Source organism: Giraffa tippelskirchi, chromosome 7 (genome assembly GCF_054371585.1).
Source record: "Giraffa tippelskirchi isolate mGirTip1 chromosome 7, T2T-mGirTip1v1.2.pri, whole genome shotgun sequence".
Lineage (NCBI taxonomy): Eukaryota > Metazoa > Chordata > Mammalia > Artiodactyla > Giraffidae > Giraffa > Giraffa tippelskirchi.
The window spans coordinates 8,460,277-8,476,306 of NC_137281.1; the positions used below are offsets into that span (position 1 = coordinate 8,460,277).

At 54.7% G+C, this 16,030-nt stretch overlaps 1 protein-coding gene and 2 non-coding genes across 5 annotated transcripts; 1 reads left to right on the forward strand and 2 right to left on the reverse strand.

The window, feature by feature from the left end:
* The first annotated feature begins 2,335 nt into the window (after positions 1 to 2,335).
* TRNAM-CAU (transfer RNA methionine (anticodon CAU)) lies at positions 2,336 to 2,407 on the forward strand. The gene has a single exon. It is a non-coding gene; the product is annotated as a tRNA-Met (tRNA).
* Positions 2,408 to 7,346: 4,939 nt separating this feature from the next.
* On the reverse strand, positions 7,347 to 15,702 carry NOP53 (NOP53 ribosome biogenesis factor). Of its 3 annotated transcripts, none has more exons than XM_081515432.1 (13): positions 15,469 to 15,702; positions 14,974 to 15,038; positions 13,330 to 13,438; positions 12,536 to 12,735; positions 12,106 to 12,176; positions 10,954 to 11,049; positions 9,654 to 9,758; positions 9,366 to 9,566; positions 8,853 to 9,028; positions 8,560 to 8,626; positions 7,812 to 7,888; positions 7,670 to 7,726; positions 7,347 to 7,407 (listed from the first exon to the last, which is right to left on the reverse strand). In XM_081515432.1, the coding sequence occupies exons 1-13, from the start codon at positions 15,690 to 15,692 to the stop codon at positions 7,401 to 7,403; spliced, it is 1,455 nt and encodes a 484-aa protein (XP_081371558.1). In that variant the 5' UTR covers positions 15,693 to 15,702; the 3' UTR covers positions 7,347 to 7,400. The 3 variants fall into 3 exon arrangements, with proteins under 3 accessions (XP_081371558.1, XP_081371559.1, XP_081371557.1); XM_081515433.1 differs by having other exon boundaries at positions 7,347 to 7,527; positions 7,633 to 7,726; XM_081515431.1 differs by having other exon boundaries at positions 9,654 to 9,804; positions 10,922 to 11,049.
* Positions 8,411 to 8,521, reverse strand: LOC145516006 (small nucleolar RNA SNORD23). Its single transcript, XR_014061191.1, has one exon. It is a non-coding gene; the product is annotated as a small nucleolar RNA SNORD23 (small nucleolar RNA).
* Positions 15,703 to 16,030: the final 328 nt, after the last annotated feature.

Below are 16,030 nucleotides of genomic sequence, written 5' to 3' on the forward strand. Positions count from 1 at the left end.
TCCTCCCCACACTCCGCCTTCCCTGGGTCTGCTGACCTGAGATCTACAGGTCCCAAGAGCCATACCTGGCTGGGTGGCCCTGGGGGGTTCACCCCCCTCCCCACCAAGCCTCGCCCTCCCCGCATGGTGCTGGCTGTCCAGAGTCTAGAGCCTGTCCCACGGCCTGAAGTATTAGTCAGTAAGCCGTCCGACTCTTTGCCACCCTTACGGACTGTAGCCTGCCAGGTCCCTCTGTCCATGGGATTTTCCAGGTAAGAATACTGGAGTGGGTTGCTATTTCCTTCTCCAGGGGATCTTCCAGACCTAGGGATTGAATCTGTGTCTTGCGTCTCCTGCATTGGCAGGCGGATTCTTTACCACTTGAGTCACCTGGGAAGCCCAGGGAGCTCCCCTAACTTTTCACAAACAAAGCTGCTGTGTACTTTTGTGTACACACGTCTTTGTGTGGCTATAGGCTTTCCTCTGTCTGGCATAAATACCTAGGTGTGAAATTCCTGGATCATAGAGGGGTTTATGGTTCATTTTTTAAAGAAACTGCCAAACCGTTGTCCATAGAGGTTGTAACATTTCATATTCCCACAAGCTGGGTGCCAGAGTTCTGGTTGCTTCATCCCCATCCTAACCCTCACCAGCATTTGGAAGACCCAGTTTTTTTTTCATCTCAACATTCCAATGGGCCTGGGGAGCTATCTTATTGTGTTAACTTTGCATTTGTTGGGACTTCTCTGGTGGTTCAGTGGCTATGATTTTGAGCTCCCAATGTAGGGGGCCTGTGTTCCATCCCTGGTCAGGGAACCAGATTCCATACGCCACATGTAACAGCTCACCTGCCACAACTAAAGATCTCGTATGCCACAATGATGATCAAAGACCCTGCATGTGCAACTGAGACTCGGTGAGTCAAATAAATAATTTTTTTAATGAAATACTTTAAAAATTAAAATAAAATTGCATTTCCCTAAAGATTAATGAAGACTCTTCATGCCCTTATTTGCCAGTCTTTTCTGATGAAGTGTCTACTTCCTCAAATCTTTGGCCCATTTTTTATCCAGCTATTTGTCTTCTTATTAGATTGTAAGAATTCTTTATAGATTCCAGATACAAGTTTTTTGTCAGATATCTGTCTTGGAAATATTTTCCCAGTCTGTGGCTTGCCTATTCACTTTTGCAACAGTGTCTTTTGAAGAGCAAAAGATTTTTACTTTGATGAAGTCCAGGGTACTTTTTTCATTCATTATACTTCATGATTTGTGGTTATATAAGGTGTTTATATCAAACCTATGTGTGCACGCTCAGTTGTGTCTGACTCTTTTTGCGACCCTGTGGACTGTAGCCCACCCGTCTCCTCTGTCCATGGGATCTTCCAGGCGAGAATACTGGAGTGGGTTTCCATTGTCCTCCCGCAGGGATCTTCTCCCCCAGGGATCAAACCGCTGTCTTCTGTGTCTCCTGCTTTGGCAGGCCGATTCTTAACCCATGAGCCTGTATTTTCTTAAAGAAGATAATGGTTTTAGCTCTGCTTTGGGGACTTGGGCTTTCTTTTTCTTATCTGGCTTCTTGTCTCCTTCAAATCCATCACTGCTAGTGGTGAGATACAGATTCGCCTTGATGCCTGCAGGCGTCGAGGGGTGGGAGGTAGGGAAGGCTGGAGCGCCAGAAACAATTACTAGCGTTAGAAAGGACTGCAGGCAAGATCGGCCCTCCCCATGTATCAGGGAAACTGACTGATAAGCATTTTCCTCCCCTAACCCAAAACTTGCCTGAAGTTAAGAACCGCTCATTACGCCTAGACTGTACAAAGCAGTATGGTTTATGCTGCTGGTGTCTGCTTCCCTTCTGGAAGTCTGGAATTTAGGTACATGCTGGGCAGACTGCCTACGTGAACAGCCTCCCCCAAATCCTTAGGTGGGTCCTGAGTCTCTAACGCGCTTCTCTGCACGGAAACTTCGAATACACGTGGCTGCATTTTCGTTGCTAGGGAAACGTGCTGGGGCAGCCCTGGTGGGAGAAGCCAGAGGCAGGAAGCTCAGCTCGCCAGTGGATTCCCCGGGATTCTCCCCTTTGATCTGCTGCGTCTCCTACTACATCTCTACAGTATTGACTATACTGTATCAACTCTATATTGACTCCTGTAGGACCTCCTAGCAAGTCGCTGAACACGGGAGTGCTCTGGAGACCCTGACTCAACTGATAACCCTGGGTCAGACCCAGATGGAGAGGGGGCGAAGCCTGAAAGAAAAAGTCTAAAATGTAAACTACACCATGGTGTTCGCTGTTCCATTGTGTGTGGGCTGTCAGGAATTGCTTTATGAAATTTAAATTTGACTGCACTGTTAGCAGAGTGGCGCAGCGGAAGCGTGCTGGGCCCATAACCCAGAGGTCAATGGATCGAAACCATTCTCTGCTAGCTGCAATGTTTTTGGGTTTCCCCAGTAGCTCAGCTGGTAAAGAATCCGGCTGCAGTGCAAGAGACCCCGCTTCGATTCCTGGGTCAGAAAGATCCTCTGGACAAGGGATTGGCTATCCACTCCAGTATTCTTTGGCTTCCCTGGTGGCTCAGTCCGTTAAAGAATCCGCCTGCAATGTGGGAGACCTGGGTTCAATCCCTGGGTTGGGAAGATCCCCTGGAGGAGGGCAGGGCAACCCACTCCAGTGTCCTTGCCTGGAGAATCCCCAGGGACAGAGGAGCCTGGCAGGTTTCAGTCCATGGGGTCACAAAGGGTCAGACATGACTGAGCGACTAAGCACAGCACTAAGTAGGGAGAGACTGGGCATTTTTTATGGGTATGGGATATAATTAATGCAGATTCCAAATGTTTACATCCAGCTGCCTACTCGACACAGCCAATTGGGCGTCTAACGGACACCAGCAATCTGAGCTCCTGATTCGCCCACCCCACCTCTGGGCCCCACTTTCTCCCGTCTTTCCCCATCTTGAAATGACAACTCCAGACCAGGCAAAATAACTTGGGACTCAATTGGCTTTTTTCTTTGTAGATCAGCTATTGATGGTGGATTCACTCTCAAAATGTATCCTGGATGCACCCATCCCTCTGCACCCCGACCTGCTGGCGCTGATGGAGCCGCCACCACCTCCGGGCAGGACTCAGGGAGGCCCTGCTTTCCCTCACAATTTGTTCCCCACACGGCCGCCAGGGGGCGCCGGTCCGCACCAGCGACCGCTCACGCCTGGCTTCATCACCCACCGTCACCGGGCGTGGACCACAGGGACTGATGTTCCGACTCCTGCTTACCTTCTGATCTTACACCCTCGTCACTACGCTCCAACTACACTGCGCTCCTTGCTTTTCCCGGAGCACGACCGACACACTGCCTCTTCAGAGGTTTTTTTTTCTTATGGCGGCGGGTGGGGGGGCGTTGTGGGGTTTTTTCCTTTTTTAAAAAATTGAGGGTAAATTCACATCACATAAAAGTAACCATGTTAGGCTGTAGGATTCAGTGGCATTTGGTACATTCACAGATATTCTTTTTTAAACAATGATCTTGTCACCATTTCTTACAGGAAAGAATGGCGATGGGAGTTATGTATGTTTTAACTGTGGTAAAACACACCCTAATCTAACATTTACCGTTAGAAGAACTAGGAAGACTTGCTTGGTGGTTGAGTGGCTACGTCTCTGCTCTCCAATGCAGGGGACCCCGGTTCCAACCCTGGTCAGGGAACTGGATCCCACATGCCGCAACTAAGACCCGGTGCAGCCAAATAAATAAAATTGTAAAAATAAATAAACTGGTCAGAGTCATACTGTGACCTTTCCCTATTTTAACTGTTCTCTTAGACCTTAAGTATATTCCCCTGATCATTAAAAATTCTTCCTCTCCCCCCAAAATTCTCCCCAAATATGATGTTCTCTTAAATGGCGATGAAATATCCTATTGTGTATTCATCCCACTTGTAAAGACCCGTTTCTATTGTCGACATTTGGACAGTCTCTGTTTCTAATTTCAACTGTTTCTGTTTCCAGTCTTCCAAACAGCACAATGGCTGACATCTCTGCATCCATCGAGGCATCCTTGTCCACAATCTGAATTCTTTTTGAAAAAAAAAAAGTGGAAAAGCTGGAAAAAGTCCTAAGAAGGAAAAAGACTCCCCTGGAATTCCCCACCCAAGAGACTCTGGGGTTAGCTCAGTGAACCACAGCGTGGATGCGGGCAGATCCTGTTTGCTTTATTCCACAAAAGAGCAGCAGAACACAAACACATTCCGGTTATTACACACGCTTCCGACCCCGGGTAAGGGCTGCAGAGGCTGGCCTCCCTCCCCCGAGTGGCCCGCCCGCCCCACAGCCATTACCACGCTTCCTTCCATTCTGCACAGCCCTCTGACCAACCTGTCTCTACATTATGTTTTTTCCCCAAATTTCCGGCTGTTTCCTTAGGGCATGTTCCCAAGAGTGCAATCAGTGGGTCAAAAGGTAAGAACATGTATGAGGAGTCTTTGGCACAGATTACAAGTTTCCATACTCTTTTTCTTTCCTCTCAACTATTTTTGTTTTTTTCTAACATTATTGTTAATAGCCAACACTCCTCTAGGGCTTACTCTGTCCCAGGCCTCTTTTCTAAGCACTTTTATGTACAGATTCCATCCTTGGAATAACCCACACTTGCAGACCGGGACTCTGGGGCACAGAGAGGTGAAGTAACCTTCACGAGGTCACACAGCTAGTAGGTAATGGAGCTTGGATTTGAAATCAGAAACTGGCTCCCAAGTCCCTGCTCCTAACCACAATTTAAGGCTGTTGCCTACAGATGGGGTTTTTTTTGGCCGCACTGGGTCTTAGTTGCAGCATGCAAACTGCAGCATGGGGGATCTAGTTCCCTGATCCAGAATCGAAACCATGCCCCCTGCGTTGGCAGTGTGGAATCGAACCTACCGAACCACCAGTAGGGTAGTGGTAAAGGATGGAGGGAAGTCCCTAGCAGCTAAAGCTTTAGAAGACCAACTCACGGTCCTTCTGCAATGTACCATCATTTATTCAGTCATCACCCAGCTGGTGGGTTGATTCCATTTTTATACCACAATCAGGCAGATACAGGTTCTGTGGTGCTCGAAGCTTCTTACAATTGGGGGGACTTGCTGTAGGAAAAATACCAAGTTACAAGTTCCAAAGGAGGTGTAGGACCTTGAAAGGGACTAGTGCAATTGGCCTTGAACCGAAGCTTCACCAGCATCATGCTAAATCCTAATGTACTTTTTCCCAATAATTATTAGTAAGATTTTCAGACAGGAGAGGCAAGAGTTTTCCTGGGACTGGCACCTAGATTCTACCATCACATTTCCCTGAGCTTGTTCGATGTCGAATCTAGATATCTATCCCTCCGTGATCTGTCCCACCCCCCCTTACTACTTTATTCATTTCAAAAGTTACAGATCATGAGGTATCACTGCAGCTTGCAAATCGTTCAGCATTTTCTTTTCTTTTAATGTAAAAACCAGAAGTGAAAATGTAATTCACGTGCAGGAAAACCTGCAAATGTCTTTGCGGCCGACCCCCGTTTTTTTTTTTTTTTTTTTGCACACAGGAACACACACATTCCTGCGGGGCTACTAAACAGCACTTCCTGAGGACTCAGCATTTGCCCTCGGGTTGCTGGGACCACCCCATCCCCCAGGTGTCCCAGTATCTGGCAGATGCTCTGCTGGCCACCTATGGACTTTAAGAATCTCCTCCCTTCTTCCAGCAGTTTAGCTTCCTTCAGATTCCTTCCCCAGGATGGACTTACTGGGTCAAAAGGCTGGGGCTTAAGGCTTTACCAGACGTGGCTTTCATTTTCACTTCAACCTACCCTCTTCTGACCCCTCCTGTACATACACACAGAGTTGTTTTCTCGTCTGTACAACACTCTTTTCTATTTTTAAGATGGCAGAAGGGGAGGAACTGCAGAAACCCTTAAATCGTGATGTGGGGGGAAGGGGGAGGCTCTGACGTTAGTCTCTCCCTTCAGCCATTTGTTTTATAAACTGCCTGCTCTATTTTTATAACCAACTTGTCCTAGAGCAACCTGTCTAAAGGCTGTGGTTTAAAACAACAAAAAAACAAAAAAAAACAGAGGAAGACTAAAGGAAAACCAAAAAGTAATAAACACTTCTGGCAAGATACCATGCCTGATGTCAAAACGAAGAGCCTGGGAGAAATGTCTGTAACATGAATGATAGTCTTCAGATCCATAATAAACTACAAATAAACAACAGTCCAAGAGGAAAATAGTCCAAAGGTTTGGAGAGGCATGGAAGAAAGTGCCAGTGATCATTTGAAAAGATGCTCAACCTCACTGGTAACCACACAATAAACTTTAAAAATTCATGAGCCCATCCAGTAGTAGAGCTCTGAGCAAGCACGGGGGCTCCTAGGCTGTTGGAGGGCAAACACCAGCCCAGCCCAGGCAGAGAGCAACTGGGCCGAATCCAAACGACCCTTTAGATCCTTTCCCTGTGGCCGAGATCCACTTCCAGGTTCCTGTCCTATGAACTCATGTGAAATGGCGCAGGTACACAGGTACCCCCTTCCAGCTTCACCAGCAGTAATATCGGCCTGGGTGAGTGGAATTCCATGCAGCTGTGGACAGCAATAAAGATGCAGCCTACACAGATGCAGAAAATTCCCCAACATGCGTATAGGGTAAACTATAGAACCACATAATATGATCCTATCCAAAATGCAGAAAAATGAAAACACTTTTATTTTCTGATGCCCATGTATGTAATTTAATAGATTCACACAGGGTACATGATGGAGCCACTCACAGCAAACTGCAGAGACAGCTAGCCACCTCTGCAGAGAAGAGGTTTGGAATGGAGGGCGATCTTCACCTTCTCTGGTACATTTATGAACCACGGGGATGACTTACAGTGAGACCATAACCCTTCACTACTCGTAGAATAAAGATTTGAAAAAGCCCTTTACGGTGGGGGCAGTGAGAGGATTAACCCCTACTGACGTGCATCAGTTTCCTCACTTTTGCAAGGGGAACAGATCATTCCTGCCCTCCTGAACTGGTGGCTGGGCAAGGAGGGACAGGCAGGTAGCGAATGTCAGCGGCCGCTCCGGCCCGTGTGACGGGGGTGCTGTCAAGGTCTGCCTCCCCACCACTGGATGGCCACCCCCCTCCCTCGTCAGAAACCCAAGTGCACGCAGCCCACACCGCAGGCCTGTCTCCTCTGCCCTTGCCTCTGCTGGCCGGGCCCCGCCCTGGCCTCCCACCACACTTCGGTGGAGACGAAGGTCCCAGCACCCACATCCCTGTGCGCTGCGGGGGGCGGGCGGGGAGAGCAGCTGCCCCCGGGAGGGAGACGAGTCACGAGTCACACACAGTGAGGCCCGAGGTGTTGGCCAGAAGGCGCTTTATTGGGGGGTGGGGGCTCCGGCATCTCTCGGCAGCTACAACCTGGGGACAGAGGGGAGGCTGAGGGAGGACCAGGGGAGGGGGCCCGACATCCTGTCCACGGGCCCCCTTCTTCCAGTATGGGCCCTCCCACGTCCCCTGGGGCGCCCTCCCTGCCTGACCCTGGGGCCCGGTGGCTCTGGCGGGCTGAGCCTCTCCTGGGCTTGGCCAAGGCAGCATCACTCCACCCCCGGCCACGGCCACTGGGTCTGGGACGGGCCCCGGGACCTGCTGGAGACCCCTGGGGAGAGGGGGAGCCACTCACTGGATCTCTCGGAATGCCCGCTTCTCCACCAGTTTCACTTTGTACTTGCGCTTGAACCTGGAGGAGGAAGGAGACAGCAGTCGGCGACCAGCAGCCCACCCTACACCCAGAGGCCCGCCCCGCCGCGGCCCCGGGCCCTTACTTGGCTCGCTCCCGGGGCTCGATCATGTTCCTCCTCTGGAAGCTCTTGAACCGGTCACGGAGGATGCTGCCCTCGGGCTGCAGGACACGGAGAGGCCTCAGCAGGCAGGCGCTTGGTAGAAACCCTCGGGACCTGACCTCTCCATAGGCGCCAGCGGGGGGTCAGCCTTGCAGTCCCCCCATGAGCCAAGGCGCCCAGTCTGGCCTTGTGTACACCAGGGACTCAGCCTAGTCTTGAGCTCATGGGGTGATAGTACTGACCCGTGGACCAGCCCTGAGGAGGCGGCTGGAGAAGTGGGGACGGGCGGGGCCGGCAGCGGGGCTTGGGGGGTCAAAGGGAGAAGGGTGCAGGAAGGCAGAACCACACAGGGCCCGTGGCCATGCAAGGAGCTGGGCTTCCCCCTCCCGGGGGCACCAAGGAGCCACCACAGCTTCTGAGAGAGGGAAGAACAGGCTCTGCTCTGAGCTTTAGGGTGATCCCTCGGGGACCAAAGACACTGAGGGTGGGGCTGGGGGACCAGGAACAGCCCGGGAGGAAAGACCTGAGGGTCCCAGGCTCCAACCATCACATCACCTGGCCCGTCACCCTGGGGGACCCCGTGCCCTCAGCCCCCAGGCATTAGCCCAACCGGCCCCGCCTGGGGGTAGCCGTGATGTCGCCCACAGTCCCTGGCGGACACGGGGAGCAAGGATGGGTGTCATCACTGGGCACGGGCGTCTCCCCTTCAGCACCCTGGCCAGACAAGTACCTTCAGGGTCCGGAGCGAGTCAGAGAGCTCCGAGCTGAGCTGCACGTCGATGTCGGGGTCCTGATACCTGGAGGACACGGGGAGGGGTGTCCAGGGGGTCAGCCCAGCCTGGCACACAGGGCCTGGGGCCGCTCCCAGGAACAGCAGGCCCAGCAGTGAGGGTTCGAGAACCTGGGGCTTTGGGGAAAAGAGGGTCTCCCGGGAGGAGCACAGGCTGACCAAAGGTAGGAAGGCGCCTGCCGTGGGGTGGGGACCCCTCCTGGCCTCCCGGGGAGCCCCCGCCCGGGCCTCACCTGAGCCGCCCCAGTCGCCGGGGCTTGTCTGCCTCCGCCAGCCGCTTTGCCTGCCGCCGCTCCCGCCGCCGGGCCAGCTCCGCCAGGCGCCGCGCCACCTGTGCCTTGATCCCGCGCAGCCTGAAGAGCTCCTGGTGCCGGAGGCGGGCGGCCCGCACCGCGGCCTGCTGCGTCCTCTGCAGGGACAGCGGGGTCAGGGGCCCGGCCAGACGCCGCCCCGCCCTGGCCACCTGCTGCCAGGTCACAAGCGTGTCTCCACAGTGACTGTTTCTTGAGCCCACCTTCCTGATCCTGACCCATTTGGCTCTACGGTTCACACACCCTTCCCCAGCCTTCACCCCGAACATCAGCCCCACGGCGGCAGGAGCTTGATCTGGAATGTGCCCTGCTGTGGCCTCTGAGAGGAGATCGGGAACTAGTCCTCTGCTGACAAAGTGGCTTCAGGAATCCCAAACAGCCCTGAAAAACAGGCTGTGAGCCCAGGAGAAGCAGGCTGGACCCCGCAGCGCTCACCAGCATTCGGGCGGCCTTCTCCCGCCGCCGCTGCTGCTCCGTCTTCTTCTCCAGGGCGGCTGGGCGGCCGAGTGCGGGCGAGGCCTCCGCTCCTGCGGCCGGGTCTCCCGCCTCGAGGCCCTCGTCCTGGCCCTCGCCCGGCTCGCCCTCCCCATCCGACTCCTCCAGCAGCCCCTGGCACATCTCCCGGAAGGCAGACTCCTGGGGAGAGGAGGCGGGTCAGGCGCTGGGCAGAGGGCGGGTCAGGTGCTGGGCAGGGGGCGGGCAGGCAGGCAGGCCTGCGCTCACCTGGGTGGCGGCCTGCTCTGAGGCCGGCAAGGCCAGCTGCCGCTCCAGCTTCTCAGCCACCTTCTCCCGCTGCAGCTCCACCTCGTGGGCCGCCCAGAGCAGGTTCTGGGAGGGGGCGGGGACGCGGGTGAGGACCCAGACCTGGGAGGCCCTCCCACCTCCCACCTGCACCCCCACCCTGGTGCCCAAACCCCTACACTGGCTCCGGCCCTCCCCCTCACCCTGGCCTCCCTGCAGCAGCCAAAGGGCTTCTAATTCTTAACCTCACGCCTGCTCTGCCTGTTCTCTTCAAGGACGGTCTGCTTTTTATAAACTGCAAGGTTGCACACCCACGAAGCCCCCAGTACACGGAAATTCCTAAGACAGGACGGAGCAGGGCTGTCCAAGACCAGGGAAGACAGGGAACTGGGGGGGTGATGGCTGACCAACATGAGACTTCTTTCCAGAGTGACAAAAATGGTATAAAACGACTGTGCGACAGCTGCACAACTCTGGATATACCTTACCCCACTGAACTGTGCCCTGTAAGTGGGCAAATCACAAGGGCCTGGGAATCAGATCTCAACTACTTTTTTTGAAAAGAGAAAGACTATCTGATCTCTCTGTGAGTAACAGCCTCAGGGAGCAGCCTCATCCTCTCCGACTTCAGCATAGGTTTGCTCCGAGACCACTCCCCAGGTGAGGGTTGCGGACCCCACCCAACTGGCTAGGAATCCATCTCCCAGTAAACGACCCTGGACGGCATTCACGGAGCACCGGTGTCTGCTAGAGGCCTGCGTTTCTCTTGGGTAATCTGTGCTCCCCGAGGGCGGGGGTTTGTCCTCTTTGCTCGTGACATCTGTGCCCAAGAGACACCTATGAAACTAACAGCGACTCTCACCACCGGTTCCTCCAGTTGCTAAACTACCTCTGCCAATCCACAAGGCTCATACGGTCACATGATCTGTTGCCAACAGTTGAAGGCCTCTTGTGTTTATGTCTGAAAGGTACCACAGTCTCCCTCACCTCTGGGCCTTTGCACATGCTTTTCCCTCTCTCCGGAACACCCCATCCTCTCTTACCACAGCAAGCTGCCCCCAGTCTCAGTGTTGATGCCCCCTCCTTCAGGAAGCCCTCTCTGATTCCCAAGGCTGGATCTGATGCTCCCTCCATGCCCCCCCACCCCAGCCCTGCCCACTGTGGGACATCATGGTCCACGAACAGATCTGTCTGCCCGACAGGATTGTGAGCCCTGGGAGGACATGCTGACACACTAGCCAAGCGCCGACCAAGGAGAGGCCTGGCGGGGCGGCCGGCGTACCTGGTGGTCTTCGAAGGTTGGGTTGTACGAGGCTCCTGCAGGCGTCACCTCCACGGCAGGCGCTTGGGAGGGCTTGGTGTGCAGATGCTGCGGCCGCTGGAGGAAGACAAGACCAAGGCTGAGTGAGACCCGGGAGTCCCACGACTCAAGCTCCTGCAGGCACCAGTGTTGGAACCCTGGGCCCGGGAAGTGGCAAAGGCCTCAGCACAGCCCACGGTCTTCAAGCTGGGAGGGGCCTGTGGCATCTGAATGATGCAGAGAGGGACCGGCACCCGGGATACGGCGTCCCTAAGACAAGCAGGGGCTCTGCTCGCCTTTCCTGAGAAGAGTCCCTGTCGTCCAAGTGGTGGGGGACACTTGCAAAATCATAGGGCACAGTCATCAGGCTGCCACTAAAATCGGCAGCTGTGTTGAGTAGACGGTACGAGGTTCCCTGTCAGCAGAGGGCACAGCTGAGGAAGGGCCGACAGACCCTCAGAGCAGGACCCCTGGGAGCCTGTGGCAAAGCCATGGCTCCCGGCTCACTTGAAACCCGCCCGTGGGAACAGCACTCTTAACAGTCCCTGGGTGACCCGAGCACCAGCTCAGCTCTGAGGAGCACCTCTCCAGCCACACCCGCCACGTCCCTGCTCAGTCACCAAGCGGCCCCTCCCTACCCCCCACTGCCCACCAGGCTGGGTGCTTCTGCCTGAGGACTTCTCCTGGGTCACCCCCCATTCCTCTCCATGCCGGGGTGCCTGCCCCACCACAACCCCACCTCCACAGAGCACCCCACGACACCACCGCTCTCCTGTGCAGAAGCACTTGAGATAAAGCTCACAGCCTGAACTGGGCTCCCCGCTGCCTTCTCCTCCCCGCCAGCTAGCCCCACGGGCCTGCCCTCACCTGGAGGCTCCGTCCTTCCATCTCCAAAGGCTCCCTCACTACCCAAGGGCTCCAACCCATTTGCAGCATCTTCTTTCCCTGTGACGGTTTCCCTTGTCTCCCTAAAAAATGTCCCACCCCCGCTTCCTTCCTCGGAGGCAGGGGAATCACAGCCTGGCTCCAGCCTGTGCGTTCCCAGTCCCAGGATGCCTGGGCTCTAACATGGCATCCCAACGGCCCCATCCTCTGGGCCCTAGCTCCAAGGACGCCCTGCTGATGAACTCTCACCTTCACGCCTTTCTTCTTGGTCTGCTCCAGGAAAAACTCATCCTGGCCCTCCAAGGGCTGGTCCAGAGGGTCTGTGGAGGCAGCGAGAGGCGGCTGCTAGAACAACACCGTGGCCCCGAGGGGCTCCCTCCTACCCTTCCTCCCTTCAGAATGATGGTACTGAAGTACTGAGGCAAAGATGTTCCGATTCTCAGACCCCAAAGGGCTTCGAATACCAGGGAAGAGAGCACGTGGATGGGGTCTAGAAAGCAGAAAAGACCCAAGCCTGAGGGACAGGCATCGGCCTGTTCCGGAAAGCAGAGCAGGAACGAGAAAAGGGAGCCACTTCGAGACGCCTGACTGCGCCAAAGAGCCTCAGTGATGCCCACAGGGCGCTCCCCGAGATCACCGTACAACCCGAACGACTGGGCCTGGCGGCAGGGACACTCACTGCTTTTGGCCCAGAGGTCGTAGAAGGGCCGCTGGACGGTGTCCTGGGGCCCAGGCTTGGCTCTGGCCGCTGGGGGGTTGAGGAGCCGGGCCTGCGCCCTGCGCACCTCCCCGGGCAGCTTGCCCTGCTTTGCCAGCCTCTCCCATAGCTGCTCCTTCCGCTTGAGCTTCCTGGCGTTGGGAACCTGGTGGGCAAGGACGCTGGGTGGGGGAGAAGCGGCACGAAGCAGTGGGTGAGTCGGTCCCTCCCTCCTTGAGGCGCCTCCTCAGGCTCCTCCTATTCCTCACTCGGTCCAGCAGCTTCCGAGCCCACACCTCCCCACACCTGTCTCCCTGCTGAGCTCCAAACCGGGGGGCCCTCGCCCAGGATGTCTCCAGGGACCTCACACGGCGCTTCAAATCCAACCTCGGCCTCCCCCCGTCCCCCAACCCCATCACCCATCCAGCCCCCTCCCACCCCTTCAGGGTCAGTCACTAAGCCCTGCTTGACTCTGCTCCTGACTGGGGCCCCCGCCCAGCCCTGCCCTCGGCCCCAAAGCCCTTGGGCAGGTCTAGGCTCATCTTTGCCTGCCCCAGCCCAGCCCCAGCCCAGCCCCAGCCTCACTGCCTCCAGTCTGTCCTCCAAAGCCCCTAATCCGACCCTATCTTCCCCACCAGCACCCTTCACCTGTTACCCTCCTTCCCTAGAATTCCTTCGGGGCCAGGAAGTGAGTAGGGGCGCCACAGAAGGGCACGAGGCCAGACCTGGGGGAGTGGGGGAGGGGAGGGAGGTCTGGAGGGTCAGGGGACACTCACTCTTTGGGAGCAGGGACCTTGGAGGTGTTCTCTAGGATGAGGTCGCTCCGGAGGGGCTTCTTGAGAAGCAGTGACCTCTTCTGGCCTTTGGTCCGCTTCTTGTTCAGCTCTGAGGGTGGCAGAAAGCAGAGAGTCAACACTTCAGGCCTCCTCACTACCCAAGAGGGACTTCCTGCCCTTCTCCCCCCACCACCACCACTGGAACCATCAGACCTGCAGGCCCCAGGCTCCCACCTGAGGAAAGAGGCCCCCAAGGGCAAGGCCCAAGGAACCCGAGCTGTGACCACCCACCACACCCATTTCCTGGGCCAGCTGGAGGCAGCCCTGTGCTGGGGACCCAGACCCACAGCCCTGCAGACAAGGGGCTTCCTGAGGCAGCAGAGAAGCGGCCACAGAACCTTCAACACTAAAAAGAAAGCAAGTGACGAGGTGACATGAGGCCCAGGGAGCTGGACTTAGGATGGACCCAAGACCACTGATTCTCAGCACAGGGCAATTTCCTGCCTTTACTTCTAAAGCATAGTAAGAACTCCAGGACAAAACATACTGGGACAAAATCTGCATCCTTCTGTTTGCTACGAAACCTCATGAAAGTGACTTTGCTCCTGTGCGGCCAAAACAAGAACATTTAACACGTACCCTAGAGGTTGAGTGAAGACAGGATTACAGCTGAGCACTGAACAACATGGGTGTGAACTCATACCTGGACTTGCTTTAATACTAAGTACTACAAGAATACTCTACTAGCAATTGTTTGAACCCATAGATGTTTAATCAAGGATGGAGAGTTGATCACAAATTATACGCAATCTTCAACCACGCGGGAAGGTCAGTGCCCCGAACCCCTGTTCAAGGGTCCATTGTATTTCAAGATCCCACAGTAGTAATCACCCGTGATAGCATGCAATCACTATCATTGCTTAAAAAACAAACAACGACAGAATCTATAACTACTTCCTTGCCTGTTCACCAAGGCAACTCCCTGCCTGACCCTTCAGTTCACAGAACAAATCTCACTTCTGTAAAAGCCAACCTCTTTAACAACCCTTTCTTACCTGCTCAAAGACTCCACTCATCCACCAAAGAGGGCCCTTCATTTTCCTTAGACCAGATCCCCTGACTGATCTCATACATGCTCATAAAGGGTACCCTCCTGTAACAGCAGCCTGATGTTTTGCTTATTAAAGCTATTGGCTTTCCAATTAAAACGCGTTTCTTAGCTTTTCTATCTTCTCCTTAAAGAAGGCCGCTTACTCTTTATCTTTCTAAGTATTGAGAGTAAACCCTATCACTCACTGAAGCAAACCCTAACTTGCTTATCCTCCGTTTGTTTTAGCAGGTCCCATCCCTGTACTTTGACAAGTTAAAGCAAGCAGGCCAAGACAAGTTTCTTACCAACTCATTCGAGTTCCTTTCGTTCTCATTAAAGCACATCTTACTGACTAAAACAGGGCTGATTCCTCCAAGAAAATGAGTTATTTAGGTTAGTCCTCAGCTTGCTTTCTGCTCATTTCAGGTCCTCTTGTTTATAGCAGAGACTCTTTTCTCATGGTGTTTGCCATCCAAGCCACACCGTTTTTTGGAGGCCGAGGTGGCCTAGGTAACGACTAATCACCATACACCGCCACTGAAACCCTTCCTCACCTTTATCCTTGAAGCCAGTGTCCACGAAGAAAAGTTTCTCATCGGGGGCCTCTGATATCAAGCCACTGGGAGATGGAAATGCAGAATGTCAGCCATAGATGGGAGGGGGCTGTGGAAGGAGCAGGTTTAACCTCTCAGGGCCAGGTTTTCTTATGATGGTCATTCAACCACGCACTAACCGCCTGGAGTCCCCTCCAGGCCAGGGCCCCTCCGTCCAATTTGCAGAATTTAATACGTAAAACGCACTAAACTACGGTGGGTCATTGGACGCACTGACATCAGTAAAACTATTCGCGGTTTACCTGGGAGTCTCGCATCTGGTAACTTGATCAAGTCTCCCAGCCTCTCGCCCAGAGTCCCCGGCCCACCTGCTGGGTTTCTTCGGCTGTGCCCCAACAGGCGCTCACAGCCCGCCGTAACTACCCCCAGGCAGCACGGCCTCCCACCCCGCCTCACAGAACCTGGTCCTGCTGCCGGAAGTCCGGCCCTACGCACCCGCTCGTGCGCTCCTGCAGCCGCACGTCCTCCAAGAACTGATCGACTTCCAATCCCAGAGGCTCTTGAGCGAGCCGCCGCCAGCCTCGCTTCTTATTTCTTGGGCCTCGCCGCCGCCTCCTTAGCGCTGGATCCACCGACGTGGGCCGCAGCCCCAAGAAACCGGTATCAGCCTCGCTTTTCGAGCACTGCCCGCCACCACCACCACTACTTCCTGCCGCCATCTTGTTAAGGAAAGAACCAGGCCGCCGGCACCCGGAAATCCGGTTTAGGGCATGCGCGCGCCGAAAGCCTGCCCCTTCTCGTGACGTACTTCCGCTGAGCGCCATCTTGGTAGAGTGGCTGGAGCCACAAAGGGGCGTGAAGGCTGCCATCTTGGTAAAGGATAAATGGCTCCTCCCTCTTCTGCAGATTCAGGCTGGCCCGGGTCGTAGGTTCCGGGTTCCAGCCCTAGGCTAAATACCTTTCCCGACAGCCTAGAACTACTTTTTCAATCTGAGTATTTTCAATTTGCTGAATTTTTTTAAAAGCCTAGTTTTTTTAAAAAAGTAAAGTTAGATGG